At 45.0% G+C, this 18,338-nt stretch overlaps 1 protein-coding gene across 2 annotated transcripts in view; it reads left to right on the forward strand.

Annotated features, from left to right (window-relative positions):
• The window catches only part of grik2 (glutamate receptor, ionotropic, kainate 2), a gene marked incomplete at both ends in the record, with an annotated part of 235,751 nt that overhangs the window by 184,180 nt on the left and 33,233 nt on the right, over nucleotides 1-18,338 (forward strand). For both annotated transcript variants that reach the window (XM_080737324.1, XM_080737325.1), the window contains one exon: nucleotides 4,841-5,058. In XM_080737324.1, the coding sequence (XP_080593450.1) occupies nucleotides 4,841-5,058 (218 nt within the window). The remainder of the gene's footprint in view (nucleotides 1-4,840; nucleotides 5,059-18,338) is intronic.

Here is an 18,338-nt window from a genome sequence, read left to right on the forward strand (position 1 = left end):
CCTGCCCCCCTTTTAGCACACGTCCCACTCTTTTGCTGGGGGTCAACCTCTTGCTCTTTTAACCCAGGCCTGTGACCATGCATGGGGGCCTCCGTGCATGTAGCTAGAGGCGGACCGGTAGCGGTCGGTCCCGATAGGACGGGGCCGGGTGTGTGCGTGTGTGTGCGCGCGCTGTGTCTTGGGATGCAAGTGTTGAATGTGACCTGCTGAATGAGGAGAGTAGACCTAGCTGCTCCTGCATGGTCCCAAACCCTCTTAACTACCACCCCCTCCTCCTCCTCCTCCTCCTACCCCCCCCCCCTTCTTATACCTACATTATCCTTTGTCGTAAGACCACATCACTTATTCGACAGGGCCGTACGATGAAGTATAACAGGGGTCTTCAACATTTTCAGGCCAAGGACCCCTTAACTGAGAGGGGCATTTTCCACCGGTAAAGAACCGATTCGGGTTTTTTCTCCCACCTATGGGATGGCAACTTACTCGGAACCTTGGTTCGTTCTTGTGAACCGGGCCGCGAACCAACTTTTACGGTTCGGAAACAAACTCGGTTCTCTGTGGAAATCTCACCTCTGGTTCATCCCATAGGCGGGAGAAAGAACCTGAACTGTTTTTTTTGCTGGTGGAAAAGGCCCCAGAGAGAGATGAAGCAGGGACCCCCTCTACATGTTGTATAAATGCGTTATGCTAATCAGTCTATGTTGGATTCATGTTAATGTTTTTTCAGACATTTAGCCACTTCAATCGTCGATACGTTGTAAACTTGACCTTTCACTCTGTACTTGAACTTACTGCTCTTTTTGACCTCTACACCAAACCTCTTTGCTGAAAATCGCCGATCTACAAGCTCTCAACGCCTCGCGCTGCGAGGCGTTGAGAGCTTGCAGATCTGATATTTTTGGCTAAAGTTATCCTCAGAGTAGGGATGCGAGGGTTCAACGTTTTTAATTGAAAATAATTATCCTATCACACAAGGATTTGGTAGCCCCCCCTGTAGTAACTCTGAGGACCCCCTAGGGGTCCCGGACCCCCCTGTTGAAGACCCCTGACGTATAATGTAGGCTTCATCCTCCTTATTCCTCCCCCCTCGTCCCCTCATCCCCCCTCCTCCTGACCTATTCACAGCCGTCTGAGAGGTAAGTGTATCCATGCCAGAAGAGAGGAAAAAAAGAAATGTGTAATGAAAAAGATCAAAGTGTGAGACTGAAGTGAGAATGAAAACCGCAGCAGTGCGCTATCTCTTAGCTTGCCCTCTGTCCGGTTTTGTTTCCTTCTGCCCAAACCAATGCCATGTCTTCTCAACAAGTTGGCGTCTTTAGAAAAACTCCCAAAAAAAAGACCAAAATCAAACAAAGCCCTTTATCCTGGCCAATCATCTGTTGACATGAAATGGAATGATTTCACGTAGATACATGATTGACGTGTCTTGACTGGACTGCATGTTAAGATATGAGATATGTTGCATTCTTGAAAAACAATACGTTTATATTTCTTTACTTGGGCAATGCAACATATTTGAATCAGATAGCGACGACTTTGAGGGTGTAGAGAGCATGGTTTCTATGGCCTGAGTTTGCCTTGCATTTGGTTAGTGGAATGGAGCACAGATACCGTACTGTAGCACTCAATGCTGGAGCCAAGAGTATGCGGAGCCCTCGGTTTGACGTAGAAAGGGTTAAGTAGCTGTTAAGGTCTGGTTGGCTGGTTGCATGCTACAATTTACCTATCCTGCATGCTTAATGATTTGCCCATTAAATACATTAAATACTGCAGTTAAGTGGTTTTTTCACAGGTTGCCCTTGCCTTGACACTCTAGGGGAATATACATACCCTACCAGTCAAAGGTTTGGACACAGCTTACGATATGTCCAAACTTTTGACTGGTAGTGTATGTTGTCCATTATTATAAGAAATGTATTGTAAGAAGTATGTATTATGTGCAATTGTTAGAAGGCAGCAAATGTCTGTTTCCTAAAACGATCCCACAACCTGTAGACGTTGCCTATGTGTTTTATAAAACAATTTAGATCAAACAAATGTAAAACCATCCATCTATCTATCTATCTATCTATCTATCTATCTATCTATCTATCTATCTATCCATCTATCTATCTATCTATCGAGTGTAGGGTATGATTGGACAGTTGAGTGTAGGTTCCAATTGGACGGTTGAGTGTAGTTTCCAATTGGACAGTTCAGTGTAGGTTCCAATTGGACGGTTGAGTGTAGGTTCCGATTGGACAGTTGAGTGTAGGTTTTGATTGGCCCAGCCGAGCGTAGCGTAGGATCCGCCAGTCGGGAGTGTAGGTTTCTGATTGGTTGAGAAGATGTGGCTCTAGTGGCCAGAAGGAACACACACGGGGTGAGACTGGGAGTAACACACTGTGTGTGTGCATGTCAGCAGCGTCTCCATGAGGGCCGTGGTGCTGGTGCACACGGTAGAGAGGCTCCCCTGCCCTGTGGCTTGCCCTGCCCCGCCCCCCAGAAAACTGTGGGATGTGCTGTTAGGTCCTGACGTTACCTTGGGTACATGACAGTCAGCCCCAACCAGGCTCTGTTTGGGCTCCGACCTTTCCTAAATGAATGGGTCGGTACTCTTAGCACTGGGTTCACTGAGTTGGAAAACGAGAACAAAGAAGCTCCGAGGCCTGGTAACGTGTTCCAACTTTTGAAAATAATAAACACACTTGTCATTTGATTTGCTGTGCCACTGGCGGGCGATCACAGACAACCTGAATCCATTGTGATGTTTATGGTACTGATGATTTTTTTTGTTTGTTTTGTCATACTGTACCTTTTGTGTTGTATTTTGAATTCTTTCTTTTTGGTGTGGCTTGATGAATGGGCACAGTGGGTAGCTGGCGGCCATTTTGGATGAGTCCGATCAGATGGTTGAGTGGCGTGGTGTGGTGTGGTGTGGTGTGGTGTGGTGTGGCGTGGCGTGGTGTGTGTGGTGTGGTGTGGTGTGGTTTGGTGTGGTGTGGTTTGGTGTGTTGTGGTGTGGTGTGGTGTGGTGTGGTGTGGTGTGGTGTGGTGTGGTGTGGTGTGGTTGGCTGGTGGGGGATTTTACCATACAGGGTGAGAGCAGCAGGTCTCAATGGTAGACCTTTCTCATTCTGAGGCTCCCTATTGCAAAAAAGCTTCAAATAGCAAAAATAGACAATCCACAAGCTCACGCAACGCATGGTATGATCGAGATGCTTTGTGAGTTTGTAGATGAGCTATTAGAAAATGTTTGAACATTTTTCAGACATTTCTTTACATTAATAACATGCCCAAAACAGTGGCGCCCGTTCGAGAGTGGTTAAAATGGCACAATGATAGATTTTTGTTTTATTCTTTTCCCTTTCTTATCCTCTCAAATTCCTCTCCAATTGGGCCGTGGACTGAAAAAAAAACAGTCTAGACAACTCAGAACTCTGTCAGTGAGCAAGTTGCGGGGCTGAGAGTGAGAGTGCAGATTTGACGTTCTTCACCTCCCATCGCCCTCTCCGTGAACGTGCAGAATCCCTTGCCAGATTCCAATTCCTTAAGCAGCTTGTGTGTAGAACCGTCCTGAAATAACCCAGTAACCCAGGCCCACCTCGTCCACACAAACCGTCTCTCTTATACCCATTCCTCCCACCTGTAACGTCTCCTTCCATTCTGTGTAGAACTAGGATGGAACTGCAAACACGTCAGAGGAGAGGCTGTTTGTCACATGTTCAAAAACACACTCTCACTCGGTGAGGCCTATTGACCTCTTGGGACAAATGTGATAAAACATGACAAAACATCAAACGGTATAAGTTGTAATTCAAACTGCGCAGTAAGAATTCCAGAGTGCTAATTTACCTCTGTGTGGGTGTACAAAATGGACCATGCGGACCACAAAAAGAATCAAATTAGCCCTCCAGATTTATAATGTGTGCCATAGCTATAATGGACGTTGGTTGCTTTTTAATCAGGCCTGGCTTTGACCTGCTGCCCACTCTGTGCAGGAGTGTGTGTCCAGTCAGTTGAGTGTGTATGTGGGCACGATTGCGATCGTGCGATGTGTGTGCAGGTGCAAATGTGTGTACGGATGCTTGTATCACGGCGGGTGTGTGTGTGTGTGTGTGTGTGTGTGTGTGTGTGTGTGTGCGAGCGAGTGAGTGTGTGTGTACAATCTGTACATACTATATCGTCTCTGTTGGGTGGAAACCTCATTATGTCCAAAACTGTTATTCTTTTCAGGAATCAAATTCAAAAATAGCAAAAGTAGCAGATCCACAAGCTCAAAAACGTGTTGGTTTGGCGCTGCATTTGAGCTTGTAGATCTGATACTCTTGATGGAAAAACTCAAAAAGTTCAAATATGGAGATAAGAGGTTTCTGCCCGACAGCAACGATGCAAGTGTGTGTGTGTGTGTGTGTGTGTGTGTGTGTGTGTGTGTGTGCGCGCGCGCGTGTGTGCGTGCGTGCGTGCGTGCGTGTGCGTGTGTGTGTGTGTGTGTGTGTGTGTGTGTGTGTGTGTGTGTGTGTACTGTATGTGCGTGTGCAGGTTCGTGTGCGTGCGTGTGTGTGTGTGTGTGTGTGTGTGTGTGTGTGTGTCTGTGAGAGAGCGTGCGTGCGAGACGTGTGTGTGTGCGTGCGTGCGAGTGTGTGTGCGTGCGTGCTTGCGAGTGTGTGTGCGTGCGTGCGTGTGCATGTTTGCGTGCGTGTGTGTGTGTGTGTGACCCACGCACTGCTCTGAACCGGGCTCTCTGTAGCGCTGCTCCTCTTCCCAGCCCAGCGCCACAACACCATCCTCACCCTCCAACCCTTCCACCCTCCCCTCCCTCCTCTGCTCCCTGTCTCCCTCCGCCCCCCCGCCCCCCCAGGCTCGGAGCTCATGCCCAAGGCGCTGTCCACCCGCATCGTGGGCGGCATCTGGTGGTTCTTCACGCTCATCATCATCTCCTCCTACACCGCCAACCTGGCCGCCTTCCTGACCGTGGAGAGGATGGAGTCGCCCATCGACTCGGCCGACGACCTGGCCAAGCAGACCAAGATCGAGTACGGCGTGGTCGAGGACGGCTCCACCATGACCTTCTTCAAGGTGAGTTGGTTACGAGTTATAGTGTGGTCGCCCCGCAGGGCACACTACTGTAATGGGCTGGGTATGTATGTAGGTGTATTGAAATGGCTGGGATTCTGGGAATGCACAGTATGTACCGGTATGTATGTCGGTGTCTCATCATTAACAGCCAATGAGGGACCAGCATTCCTGGTGATGGGTATAAGAGTGTTATTGGTAATGTCTTCATTAACATCCAATGTGGCGCACAAGTAGGCCACGTGTGGCCTTTTTGTGTGCAAGATGTAAGTTGGGACCTAGACTAACCTCGCGTCACCAGGCTTTCCGCTGGGGGGAAGCCTGGTCTTCGTTTACTAAACAGGTCGTTTGATCCGGTCTAGACCGGATGGCGTCCTAGGTCATTTTGTATTCAAAACGGACTACACTTTGGCAGGAAACACCAAAACGGAAACAGTCTCAACCCAGTTAGCGCATGTGCAAGTAGTTAGCGCATGCGCAAGTAGGGGTTAAAACTGTTTCTGGTTTGGTGTTTCCTGCCAAAGTGTAGTCCGTTTTTACTACAAAATGACGTAGGACACCATCCGCTCCCGACCGGATCAAAAGCCCGAAATTGGAAGCCAGCCCAGGCTAGACCTAGACAGAGTGGCTTTTCTAGTTTAGTGTATTTCAGCCAGGAGGGGGAAGAGTCTAGGTCAGGAGGGAGAAGAGTAGCCTGGCAGTAGCCAATCAGTGACTGCGTTTCAACTGTTATTCGTAAACAGCGAAAAGCAGCCCCTGATTGGTCCGGTCATTTTCTGATTTCCCATACTCGCCCCCAATATGGGCCCAAGTCCAGACTGATACCGTAGAGGAACGTGTGAGTGAATCTATGTCATCAGTCTGGCAATGCCACGCTGGGAGAAGAGTCGAGGTCAGGAGGGAGTAGAGTCTCTATAGGTCAGGACGTGCCAAGCGTCGGCCAGGGTGTTTTAGAAAGAAAAGAAATCCCCTGCAGGCGTATGCCTTACCTGAGCCTTAGATACAGTCGTCACTAGGCTATAACGAATGAAGAAATACAGTAATATCTTACCAATGAAATTCCATAACTTCCATGGCTTCAGTCAATAATCTTTTACCAGATTTGAGTCACAACTGCTCTAATAATGGAAACATATTGGCTCGGCCTTGAACTATGTTACAGCTTAATTATGTTACTGTATGTCATGCTATGGAAACTGCTGAAGATGATCGAAATAAACTAAACTAAGCTATTGACTCCAACTTGAACAATAAAAAGTCTTACAGTATCATATATATTATATCTCATACTGTAAGATGAACCTTGAAATTGACATCAAATATAATTTGTATTGACAGGCTAGTCCATGACTTTTCCAGCTATTTCATGAGTGTCAGGGTTCCCCACTGATACGCAAGCAATGCAGCAATCTTGATTCTGCTCTTAATGAATTGTCTTTTTTCTTGCAAAAATAATAACAAAGAACCGATAAGAAGAGTATCGGTATCAGTTTAATGGAGTTTTTATTGTTCCTTTTTGTTCGCCACAGCATCTAGAACAGCATTTGCCCGTAACTCCCTCAAAATGTAGATCAATGACAGCTCATGCCACTCTGTGATGTCACAAACAGAAGCACCTCTGGCCATGAAAGGCTGAAGTGCCTGGAGAAGTAGAAATTAAACTAATGAAAAGAGTGAAAATAGATGGTTTGCTCCACTGAACCATAACTCTCCATATTGGTGCTGTCAGGCAGAACTAAACCTTGTATCTCAATAGTTCTTTTAACCCTGAGGGGCAAAAAACTCACAATAGGCTATGCCTTTTCGGGACCTCCGCACTCGGGAATGTATGATTTATGATTCTGTCCCTTTCGGGACATAACTCTGGCGGCCCTGAGTTGGCTCAGGCAAGTTCGGCACAGTGACTCGCTCGGTGTGCCTCCCGTGGTTCAAGTCTGCTTGAGACTGCGCACCTCCGTCGTTTTAACTGTTTTTTTTTTGTCGGACGTCAAAAACACTGAGAAGTGGCCTTCCGTGTTCCTGGAGTGCAGAACTTATTTCCTCCCCTTCAAGTCATGTTTGGTAAATAAGACACAATTATGACTTTTGAGCGTGAGAGTGTTGGAGGCATGTACACAGTTTTGATTTTGAGAAACTTTTGGAGAAAGGGGTGGCACGAGTGAGCATAAAACAAATACTTTGCAGGTGATTGGATCAAGCAATCATCTTGAGTTAATACTTCAACCAGTCAGACTCAGAACCACCTGACATGGTATGAGAGCACTGAAGAGGTAACACAACCACACACCGTAGTCAGAAACCATTTATCATATCAATTCACAATTCCTGCCTTCTTTGTAAGGAATATGTGAGCGTAACAGTTAGTGAATGATAATATTTGACTCTTTTATGCTCTTAAAAGTGTCCAGAGAGCTTTGCTAAAGCAACTCTTGTGCATGTGTCAGTCAGTCCTTTAGCTACTTGTTGTTGTTAAGCCCTGTTGACAGTTATACAGGCATACAAAATTACACGATGAGATTGCAACCCATTTCTATCAACCTGCCAACCTGTTGATCCAAATATCCTCAAATGATATCCCCTGCCGGCCCATACATGCATGAGGAAGCTGGTATCTGCTCGTCATTTACGTTCATGAAAATATATTTTAAAATATCTTTACATTACATTTTTTTATTTCCATTCCAGCAAGCTATAGACGCTTCTTAGATGACTTTGATTTATATTAGGATAAATTTGGGCGACTGTAAAGGCCAAACGGAAATGGGAAGGAGGCTTCACATCCGCTTTATCGCTTGATCATGATCAGAGCTTCCGTTGCTCCAGACTGTATGACCGGAAACTTTTGAAAATTGTGAGAGGCAACAATCTGGCCACGCAAGACAACAGTAGTCCAAGGCAGCACTTGGCGAGGGAGAAGGATAGAAAAGTAGGAAGGAACCTGAAAGACAATTAAATGTCAGTCATTGTAGCACACTAGTGTATATTCTTTATTTATTTAAGACGCTGCTGTGTTTCAAGATGTTCCAGATGTCTTCTAATGGGTAAAATCTTCAAAGCATGTTGTACAACATTGTTTTATCCATCAACAGTAGACTATATCGAATGAAGCAAAATACAATTTGGTGATAAGCATGAGCCCATCTGTTTATTTACTAATTGATATTATAACATTTGGGGAACGTTACGGCAAGGCCAGATTTTGCAACCAGGTCTATGAAAAAAAGCCCAAAAGAAGCGACTATAGGCCACACACACACAAACACACACACGCACACACACGCACGCACGCATGCACGCACACACACGCACGCGCACACACACACACACACACACACACACACACACACACACACACACACACACACACACACACACACACACACACACACACACACACACGCACACACGCACACAAAAGGCCATCTTAGATCTGCGTTAAGAAAGAAAAGGAAATGTCTTCTGAGGATTTTTTGGTTCTTAAGAGTGCTTAATTTTCATTTTTTTTGTTGCATAACCCAGTGCCATATGTCCAATTATAGCTGAGCCAATCTGCCAGTGAAATTGTGTGTGACCGTGGAGCAGTCAGTGTTGTGGGGCCTGTGTGGAGGCTGTGTTCTGTAACCCACTCAGACTGTGATCACACAGAGGGCCCTGCTGTAAACCCAGGGTACCGTATTATGCCAGAAATGTTTAACATCTTCACTCTCCATCCCACTGGTTCCAGAAGGAGCCAATGCATTCTCCGGCACCGGTACCTGCCACGGAACTGCCGCGGCAGGCACCGGTGCCACACGGACCGGCAGTTCGACCAGCAGTCGCGCTGCATCGCCGCCGCAGGGACCGCCGCACAGACATTCCATGTCAAGGACCCCTAAATGAATATATATTTGGTCACGAACACCATTATGAAAATGATGTTGTGCCAGGGGCCCCCCATACAAGATTTGTGTTGTTTCAAAGTTAAAAAAAATGTAATAAAATATATCCACAACTTTCCAACATCCCATAGTGCATTGCACAGAAGTTGGACGGAGCTTCCGGCTCCGCAGCCGAGTGTGATCTACAAGTTCACAGCAGCTGCATCTGCGACGCGACGTGAGCTTGTATATCTGCTGTTAACCGGAAGTGTGGTGCAAAAAAATTCTCTCCAGTAAATTCCCGCGGAAAGAGGTGGATATATATATATAATTTGGAATATTTTGGAAACATTTTAACAACACAAATCTTTTGTTTATGGGCGTCTCTGGCACAAAATATGTTCAGATTTGGGGGCCAAATACATAATTCATTTGGGGTTTCCTTGACACGAAAACATTTTAAAACTACGGACTAGGGTTCTGATATTATACTTTTTAATAAGAAAGTTCTGAAGCTTTGAATAAGAGCCATCTGCTAAATGCCTGAATTGCAGTTGCAATAGTAATAGGCCTATTTGGCAAAGCACTGTCTACCATAGTGCATTCATTCATTATATCTCAACACGTAAAATGATTAACAAGTAACGTGTGAGCTCTCACTCCAACTGTTGTTTTCAGTCATTTATGTAAGGGAATGATTTCTGTAAAAGACAACACCACTTGCAACACATCATTGAGTGTGTGTGCGTGCGTGCGTGCGTGCGTACGTGTGTGTGCATACAGTATAAACACCGTTGTACCTGTGATTGTAGCATATCGCCTCTGTCGGGTGGAAACCTCATATGTCCAAAACTGTTAGCACAAGTAGCAGATCTACAAGCTCAAAACACATCTGCTGCTTTTGATGCTTTTACGTGACACTGAAGTATGAATCAGGTAGGGGCATTCATTTAGGAAAAAACACAAACAGTTAATCTATGGAGATAAGAGGTTTCTGCCCGACAGCAACGATAGTGTGCTCCAACCCACTATAAATGAGGTGTGAAGATAATAATCTCAGTGTTTCTCAGATCTGGCGGAGCGTCTGGGAACAGACTCGCCGACAGTTTGGCGGAGGCGTTTATATGAGCTTGAATTTCAGCTTGCGTGACACTACTGTACGACGTGTGACTCTCTGTAAGACGCGAGACACTCTCTGTACAAGTGTTTTTTACTCTGTAAAAGGACCCGATACAAAACGCGGAGAGAGTTTGTTCGTTCGTCCGGGGTCCTCTGGGCGAACGCAGCGTGCAGACGCGTCCCGTCTGTGGTTGCGGGATGCTGTTTTGATGATGGATGACTATAGTTTGATCACAACGCTGTTGTCTCCGATTGATTCCATCCCCCGGACGAGGAGAACACAGAACTCTCCTGCCGTTTTGAGTGACTATTGACTCAGTTTTGTTATGTAAAACAAATACATTTCAAATGCTGTTTAATTAAGTAAATGCCAGCGTGGGCTGATGCTCTCTGAAGCATTTGGAAGGCATCTCTCTGTCTCTCTGTCTCTCTCTATTTCTCCCTCTCTCTCTCTCTCTCTCTCTCTCTGCCACGGCTCCATCCCCTACGGACTCTTTCCTTACAATAACACTGAATAATTCAATAAGCACACACACGCCACAGTGTCTCTCTTATTACCTAATAAAATCACGTCTTATTAAGGACCACGGCAATGCTATCATTTCACCTTCTCATGCATAATCCGCCGCCCGCCTGTCGGCATAACAAACGTAGTGGTTCTAAAAACTGTGGGTTCCTGAAGCAGTTACGGGTCTTTAATGGAGTAGTTCCATAAATTACTTACTTCTATCAATTACACAACCCATGAAGCCTTGAATTCATGGAAACTTTTGTCACTTTCAAAATGGGGCGTTAATTTACAAAAAAAACACGAATAATATATAAAAACAATATGGAGATAAGTGGTTTCTGCCCGAGAGCACTGATAGCAAACTCAGGGTCCTTGAAATTAAAACGTTTGAGAACCTCTTACCTTATATGTCACTGCGGCGCATATTAGATGTTTTTTGGAGATAAAGCCAGAGAGGCCAGACTGAGAGGAGGTATAGTGAGTGAGCATATCGGTTTTTGAAGAATGCTGAATTTGGAACTGCCAGGCAGGGGGACAAGAGGTAGACCAAAGAGGAGAAGTTAGTTGGTGTGAAAGAAGAGGATGCAGAGGACAGGGTGATATGGAGGCAGACCAGTGGTTCTCAACCTTTTCAGGCCGCGAGCCCCAAAATAATCATATTTTAGCTGGGGACCCCCCCCCCCCCCCACCCCCACCCCGACGAGCACTAAGAGTTGAGGCATTACATTTTTTTATAACACGGTTCTATTGTGAAAATAGCAGATCTACATGCTCACAACGCCTCGCGTAGTGAGCATGTAGATCGTCTTTTTTCAATATTTCTGCCTCTAATATTTGACAATGTGGCCAATGTTTCATTAGTCATTTTAGCGGTATTAAGAAGTCCTTAAATTCTCACGTTAGAAACGTGCAGATACCCTCTATACACTTAAACTTTATGCTGGTTTGTTTACCATTGAGTGAGAAAACAATGTCGCACATTAAGTTCATCATCTGTGGACCCCTCAAAATAATTTGGCCGACCCACAGGTTGAGAACCACTCAGGTAGACGATCCGCTGTGGCGACGACGGGAAAGGAAAGGAATTCAGAGGAAGATATAATGATGAGGAGTATTATGTATTATCTATGTGGTGGAGGCTCATTCTCTCCAGGTGAAAAAACAAGGCTTTTTCTCTTTTTTGTTTTTTTTTGTTTTTGTGTCAACAGCCAACAGAATGTACAAAGATACAGACAATCCCCCTCCCCCTTCTCACTGAATCATGGACTGTTTGCAACAAACAGTCCGTGTGTGTGTGTGTGTGTGTGTGTGTGTGTGTGTGTGTGTGTGTGTGTGTGTGTGTGTGTGTGTGTGTGTGTGTGTGTGCGTGCGCACATAGTTACCTGCCTGTGTGCACTGTGCACGCCTGCCTTTTGTGGGTGTGTGTAGGGAGGGGGTGCATGCATGGGTACGTGCGTGTGATTGTGAGTATAGTTTATTGATGTATCTATTGTTTACCGTTGTGCACTATTTGCTACTGTAACACCCTGAACTCGACCCCCACCAGAGGATTTCTCTCTCTCTCTCTCTCTCTCTCTAGATAGATACAGTCATACATTTGAGCTAAAAGGATCATTGCGACCATAGGTCGCATTTTGTATGAAAACCTGCAGTTCATGTCCGTCCGGCGGTCCGTCAAGCCTCATGTCACGCTCCCTATATGGCTTTTATGCCCATATATGGAGATCCCTGATGTCATCAATATTAAGCCCATATCTGGGCATGCCCATATATGGACATAATTGTGTCAGGCTCATGTGATCTAAGACGTCAGATATCTATGATGTCAGATGTCAGTCATCTATGATGTCAGGCGGATGCGTGCACGCGCCATGTGGGGCGAGGACGCTTCTCGCCCTTGAGGCGTCCTGCTGGTAGAAAAAAGTCCTGAGAACTTGTTGCCGTTGTGGTCCTATGTATTCAATTAATCTACAAAATAACACCAAAATACAATGTCATCAGCAAATGGAAAACACTATGTACACCGTAGAAAAGGTGTGTGTGTGTGTGTGTGTGTGTGTGTGTGTGTGTGTGTGTGTGTGTGTGTGTGTGTGTGTGTGTGTGTGTGTGTGTGTATGGGGGGTGAGGCAGTGAATGCAATCACCTTTTCTATGGGAGAAGTCAGATTTAGCTCCCACTTTGGCCTTCTGAAAGATGGATTTTCAGGCCTGTTTTGAAGACACATTGAGTGCACGCGTGTGTGTGTACGCGAGTACGTCTAAGTGTATACGGTACACGCGCGCATTCGAGTGCATATCGTTGCCATGGCCATTTCTCTTCCACAGCGTTGACGTCACACATCCATCAAGAGCTTTTCGCTCATTTTCTTTCTTCTTTCTATTTTCCCCCTCTGAGCGAAGCACTGTCACTCTCACCTGAAGCCCCTCTGTCCTTCACCTTTCTTATCATCCTCTTCTTTTGTTTTTTTAACAACACTGGTACTGACGTCATCGCTCTAAAAGAAAAATCTCATGTGCAGATTTCAAGAATCAGATCAAATCTGGCAGCAGCCCTGCCTCCCCCTCCCCCCCTGGCTATTATTTTGTTTCTGATCCCCCTGCTATACGCAACCCCAAGACTAGCTATATCGTTGCTGTTGCGCAGAAACCTCGTATCTCCATGTTTTAACTTTCTGTGGATTTCTTTTCCGTAAATGAATGCCCTACTTGATAATACTACAGCGTTACATAAAAGTAGCAGATCCTGAAGCTCGAAACACGTTTTGAGCTTCGCTCTTTGCTGCTTTTGCTGTTTTTAAAATGTGAATCCTGAAAAGTAACAGTTTTGGACATATGAGGTTCCCACCCTCACAGAGACCATATCGTCATTGTCGGGTGGAAACCTTGTATCTCCAAGTTTCAAATGTGTACGTTCTTTCGCAAAGTAAAGCCCTGCTTCATCATACAAGACCGTTGCACAAAAGTAGTGAAAACAGCAGATCTACAAGCAGTGCTTGTAAATCGGCTGTTTTCACTAGTTTAAATCATTTTTAAAACTAGAAGCTGGGCCGCCCTTCGGGCGGCCCAGCGTCTAGTCGGCGACCTGGCCAACTCGGAAGAATGTAAATAGGGAATGAATGCCCCGCCCTTTAATGCAAACCCCATTATACCTGTTTTCATAGGACCCGTTTTGACCATCTGTCTGTCTGTCTGTCGGTGTCCATTTTATGTCCATATATGGAGATCACTGCAGTTATAGTTCTGGGTCCATTTTATGCCCATATATGGAGATATCTGTCTATCTGCGTCCATTTTATGCCCATATATGGAGTATCTGTCTGTGCCTCCAACTGTGTTGCAGACACAGTGCCGGTTCCCCCTTTAATGCAAACCTCATTATACCTGTTGTCATAGGACCCGTTTTGAACATCTGTTTGCCTGTGTCCATTTATGCCCATATATGGAGATATCTGTATCTGTCTGTCTGCGTCCATTTTATGCCCATATATGGAGATCTTTGACCATCTGTTTGCCTCTGTCCATTTATGTCCATATATGGAGATATCTGTATCTGTCTGTCTGCAATCCATTTTATGCCCGCCCTTTAATGCAAACCCCATTATACCTGTTTTCATAGGACCCGTTTTGACCATCTGTCTGTCTGTCTGTCGGTGTCCATTTTATGTCCATATATGGAGATTACTGCAGTTATAGTTCTGGGTCCATTTTATGCCCATATATGGAGATATCTGTCTATCTGCGTCCATTTTATGCCCATATATGGAGTATCTGTCTGTGCCTCCAACTGTGTTGCAGACACAGTGCCAGTTCCCCCTTTAATGCAAACCTCATTATACCTGTTGTCATAGGACCCGTTTTGAACATCTGTTTGCCTGTGTCCATTTATGCCCATATATGGAGATATCTGTATCTGTCTGTCTGCGTCCATTTTATGCCCATATATGGAGATCTTTGACCATCTGTTTGCCTCTGTCCATTTATGTCCATATATGGAGATATCTGTATCTGTCTGTCTGCAATCCATTTTATGCCCGCCCTTTAATGCAAACCCCATTATACCTGTTTTCATAGGACCCGTTTTGACCATCTGTCTGTCTGTCTGTCGGTGTCCATTTTATGTCCATATATGGAGATTACTGCAGTTATAGTTCTGGGTCCATTTTATGCCCATATATGGAGATATCTGTCTATCTGCGTCCATTTTATGCCCATATATGGAGTATCTGTCTGTGCCTCCAACTGTGTTGCAGACACAGTGCCAGTTCCCCCTTTAATGCAAACCTCATTATACCTGTTGTCATAGGACCCGTTTTGAACATCTGTTTGCCTGTGTCCATTTATGCCCATATATGGAGATATCTGTATCTGTCTGTCTGCGTCCATTTTATGCCCATATATGGAGATCTTTGACCATCTGTTTGCCTCTGTCCATTTATGTCCATATATGGAGATATCTGTATCTGTCTGTCTGCAATCCATTTTATGCCCATATATGGGGGCATTCATTTTATGCCCATATATGGAGAACGCGCTATGCATAGGAGATCTAACGTTTCGCTTGTATGCCCATATATGGACATCTCTGTATCTGGAGATCTATGCATAGGAACATCAGAATACGTAACCATGGCATTGTATGCACATATCTCTGTATCTCTCCGAGATTCCGAACGTTTCGCTATGGAGATCTATGGGAGATTCCGAACGTTTCGCTATGGAGATCTATGCATAGGAACATCAGAATACGTAACCATGGCATTTTTTGTTGACTCATGTGTTGTATGCCCATATATGGCATTTTTTGTTGACTCATGTGGTGTACGTGATGTCAGAGCCTTTTATGAAGTGATGTCACAATGAGTCAGCGCTTGCGCCGATTTCCTCCGGAACAGCCTGATGTCAACAATCAGCTCCGCATAAGGAGATTCCGAACGTTTCGCGCCGGTTTCGGAAAACCGCGAGTCGGGTCGGGTCGAGGCCCGGCACTGCACTCCGCGCGGCGGCGGGGAACGCGCGTGCCGAATCTGAAGCCGGTGGGACGAACGGTTCTCGAGATACGCGGATTACAAACAAACAAACAGACAGACAGACAGAGATTTGTCGCATTTATAGATAGATGATACATTCAAAACGAACGGTTTTGGACATACAAGATTTTTACCCGACCACGGCGATATTCTTATGCTGCAGCCGCACTTTATGCTTCCGCATTCCCTTTCATGGCAAATCTCTCTGGCTTGCTATATTATTTGTACAGTAAGATTAATAGAGTCCTGGAGGCTTGGGGTACTCAGCAGGGAGTCCTCCAGATGCTAGATGTTTGGTCCTAGAGCGTTTCTACAGACAGGCAGATCGATGGATACCTGCGCACGGTTAAAAATACTACGTGTTCATTTAGCCGCTTGCTGCGGTGGACAGTAACTGTTCACTTGAGTACTGTACTTAAAGGAGTAGCTCACCCCAAAGAAATCGTATTTTCTTTTTTTTATGCAGTCCTGCCGGCCTCTCCAGTAGCAGACTTGCAGAGTCTCCTACATTGGCATCTATCCACCGGTCATCAAATTATTGGCTGCGATTTAATTAAGTAATTTCTTACTGCTCCTACTCCCTTAACGGTTTAAATAAATACATTCCATGAATGTGGGGGCCCACTTGCAGTATGCTCAGGCCCTCCGGTGGGCCCCTGACCCACATGTTGGGAACCACAGGTGTAAATTCCAGTAGATTCCAGTAGTAGTTTTCCAACTCTCCACTGCGATGACAATCACGTCTCTTTTGTCGCACAATGAGCTTATTAGCTACAAATATGTGAGGTGAGTCACAGTGCAGGGATTGTGTTTTTTTTTTCTTTCCCTTTCATAGCCACTTGTGTTTGGTGTCAGTGATGTATTGTAAACAGTATGTGTCAAATTTGGTGCGAACAAAAGGCTTAAAAAAAGGAAGAAAGTTGTTTGTCATGACAGAAAACTGTGTGCTATTTTCCCCTCTCTCCGCTATCTGGATTCCTTTGATTACGGCCCTTTGGAAAATATGCAAAACATTTTGGCAAGCAAGGCATCTTGACAGGCGTAACAAAGGAGAATGTGTTAGTGGGAAGGGAGGGGGGGGGGGGGGGGGGGGGGCCTGGGGGGGTGCTTCATCTCTCACTGGCCCACCTGCGCACAGAATCACTCATCTCCCGTGGGATGGCCAGCCAAAACCTCACACACACAACACACACACACACACACACACACACACACACACACACACACACACACACACACACACACACACACACACACACACACACACACATACACACGTGCGGTCGCACGCATACAGTACACACAAGCCAGTGGTGGAAGAAGACGCGCATTTTGTTGCCTACTTAAGTAAAAGTATCAATACCTGTATTCCGGTATTCGAAATGTGCTTGAGTACAAGTAAAACGTATTCGCATTAAGATTAAGAATTAAACATTGGACAAATTGTCAAAAATTAGAGGCAGAAATTGTGAAAATAGACGATCTACATGCAACGCGAAGCATTGTGAGCATGTAGATCTGCTATTTTCACAATAGAACCGTGTTATACAAAATGTCATGCCTCAACTCTTAGTGCTCTTCAGGGTGGTGGGGTCCCCAGTTAAAATATGATCATTTTCGGGGTCGCAGCCTGAAAAGGTTCAGAACCACTGAATTACACACCCCATGAACCCTTGAATTCATGGGTATTCTTTAGTTGTTTTTGTCACATTCCTGAGCGAATAATTTGATGACCAGCGGAGTTAGGAGAGTCCATTGGGTCTCCTATTGACCAGCCACCCGGTCATCCAATTATTGGCTTAGGAATGCGACAAAAAAAACAAAGAATATCCATGAATTCAAGGGTTCATGGGGTGTGTAATTGAAAATAAGTAAAATAAGAAAATAAGTCATTTTGGGAGCGAACTACTCCTTTTAATATAGCGGAATATAAACGTAAATGTTTTTGTAAAAAGAAAAATGCCCACGCACACCCACACCCGCACACAGAGTAGAAGAGAATGTAAGCACCCTGACATGGACTAACAAATGTAAATAGCCTACACATACTGTAGCTACGAATCAAATCAAAATCAAATCATGTTTTTTGTAAAGCACAATTAAAAACAACTTTTGTTGTACCAAAGTGCTCTACAGAACATTTCATCAGCACAACAAAACAATGAATGAACAACATACAGAGGCATACTAAACGGTTCATTAACAACTTAACATACAGAAACAACAAGATGCAAACCAAAACAACATATCAGGGGGATTCAAATGCTTGCGAGTGTAAACATACATAGTGTATTTTCATACAGCATGAACGACATTGTATAAAGATAATAGATAGTAAAGAATATATCGTCGTTGTCGGGTGGAAACCTTGTATGTCCAAAACCTTCCTTTTTTAATTTTAAAAACGATATAAAATAGTTAAAATAGCTGATCTACACGCACACAGCGCCTCGCACCCTGAGGCATTGTGCCTATAGATCTGATATTTTCGATCTAACACTTTTGTATCTCTCTCTAAATTTTTATCCCAGGATTTTTGTAACCCATTTTTTCAACCAGTGTCAATTGTCTAATAATCCTGGGTGCTAAACTCCCTCTGCCAACCTGTGGAGAGCAACGAACTGACCTCTATGCATGAGGAGTCCAATCCGCTTCTTTTCACCTGACAAGGGTCCCCGGTTGGATGTAGCGTGTGGAAGGAACACGTTATTCCAACCAGTTCCTCTCTCCTCTATCAGGCAGTATAGAGCAACACTCTTGTATGATGAGG

The sequence above is a fragment of the Nannobrachium achirus genome (assembly GCF_963921795.1).
Source record: "Nannobrachium achirus genome assembly, chromosome: 2".
NCBI classification, from domain to species: Eukaryota; Metazoa; Chordata; class Actinopteri; order Myctophiformes; family Myctophidae; genus Nannobrachium; species Nannobrachium achirus.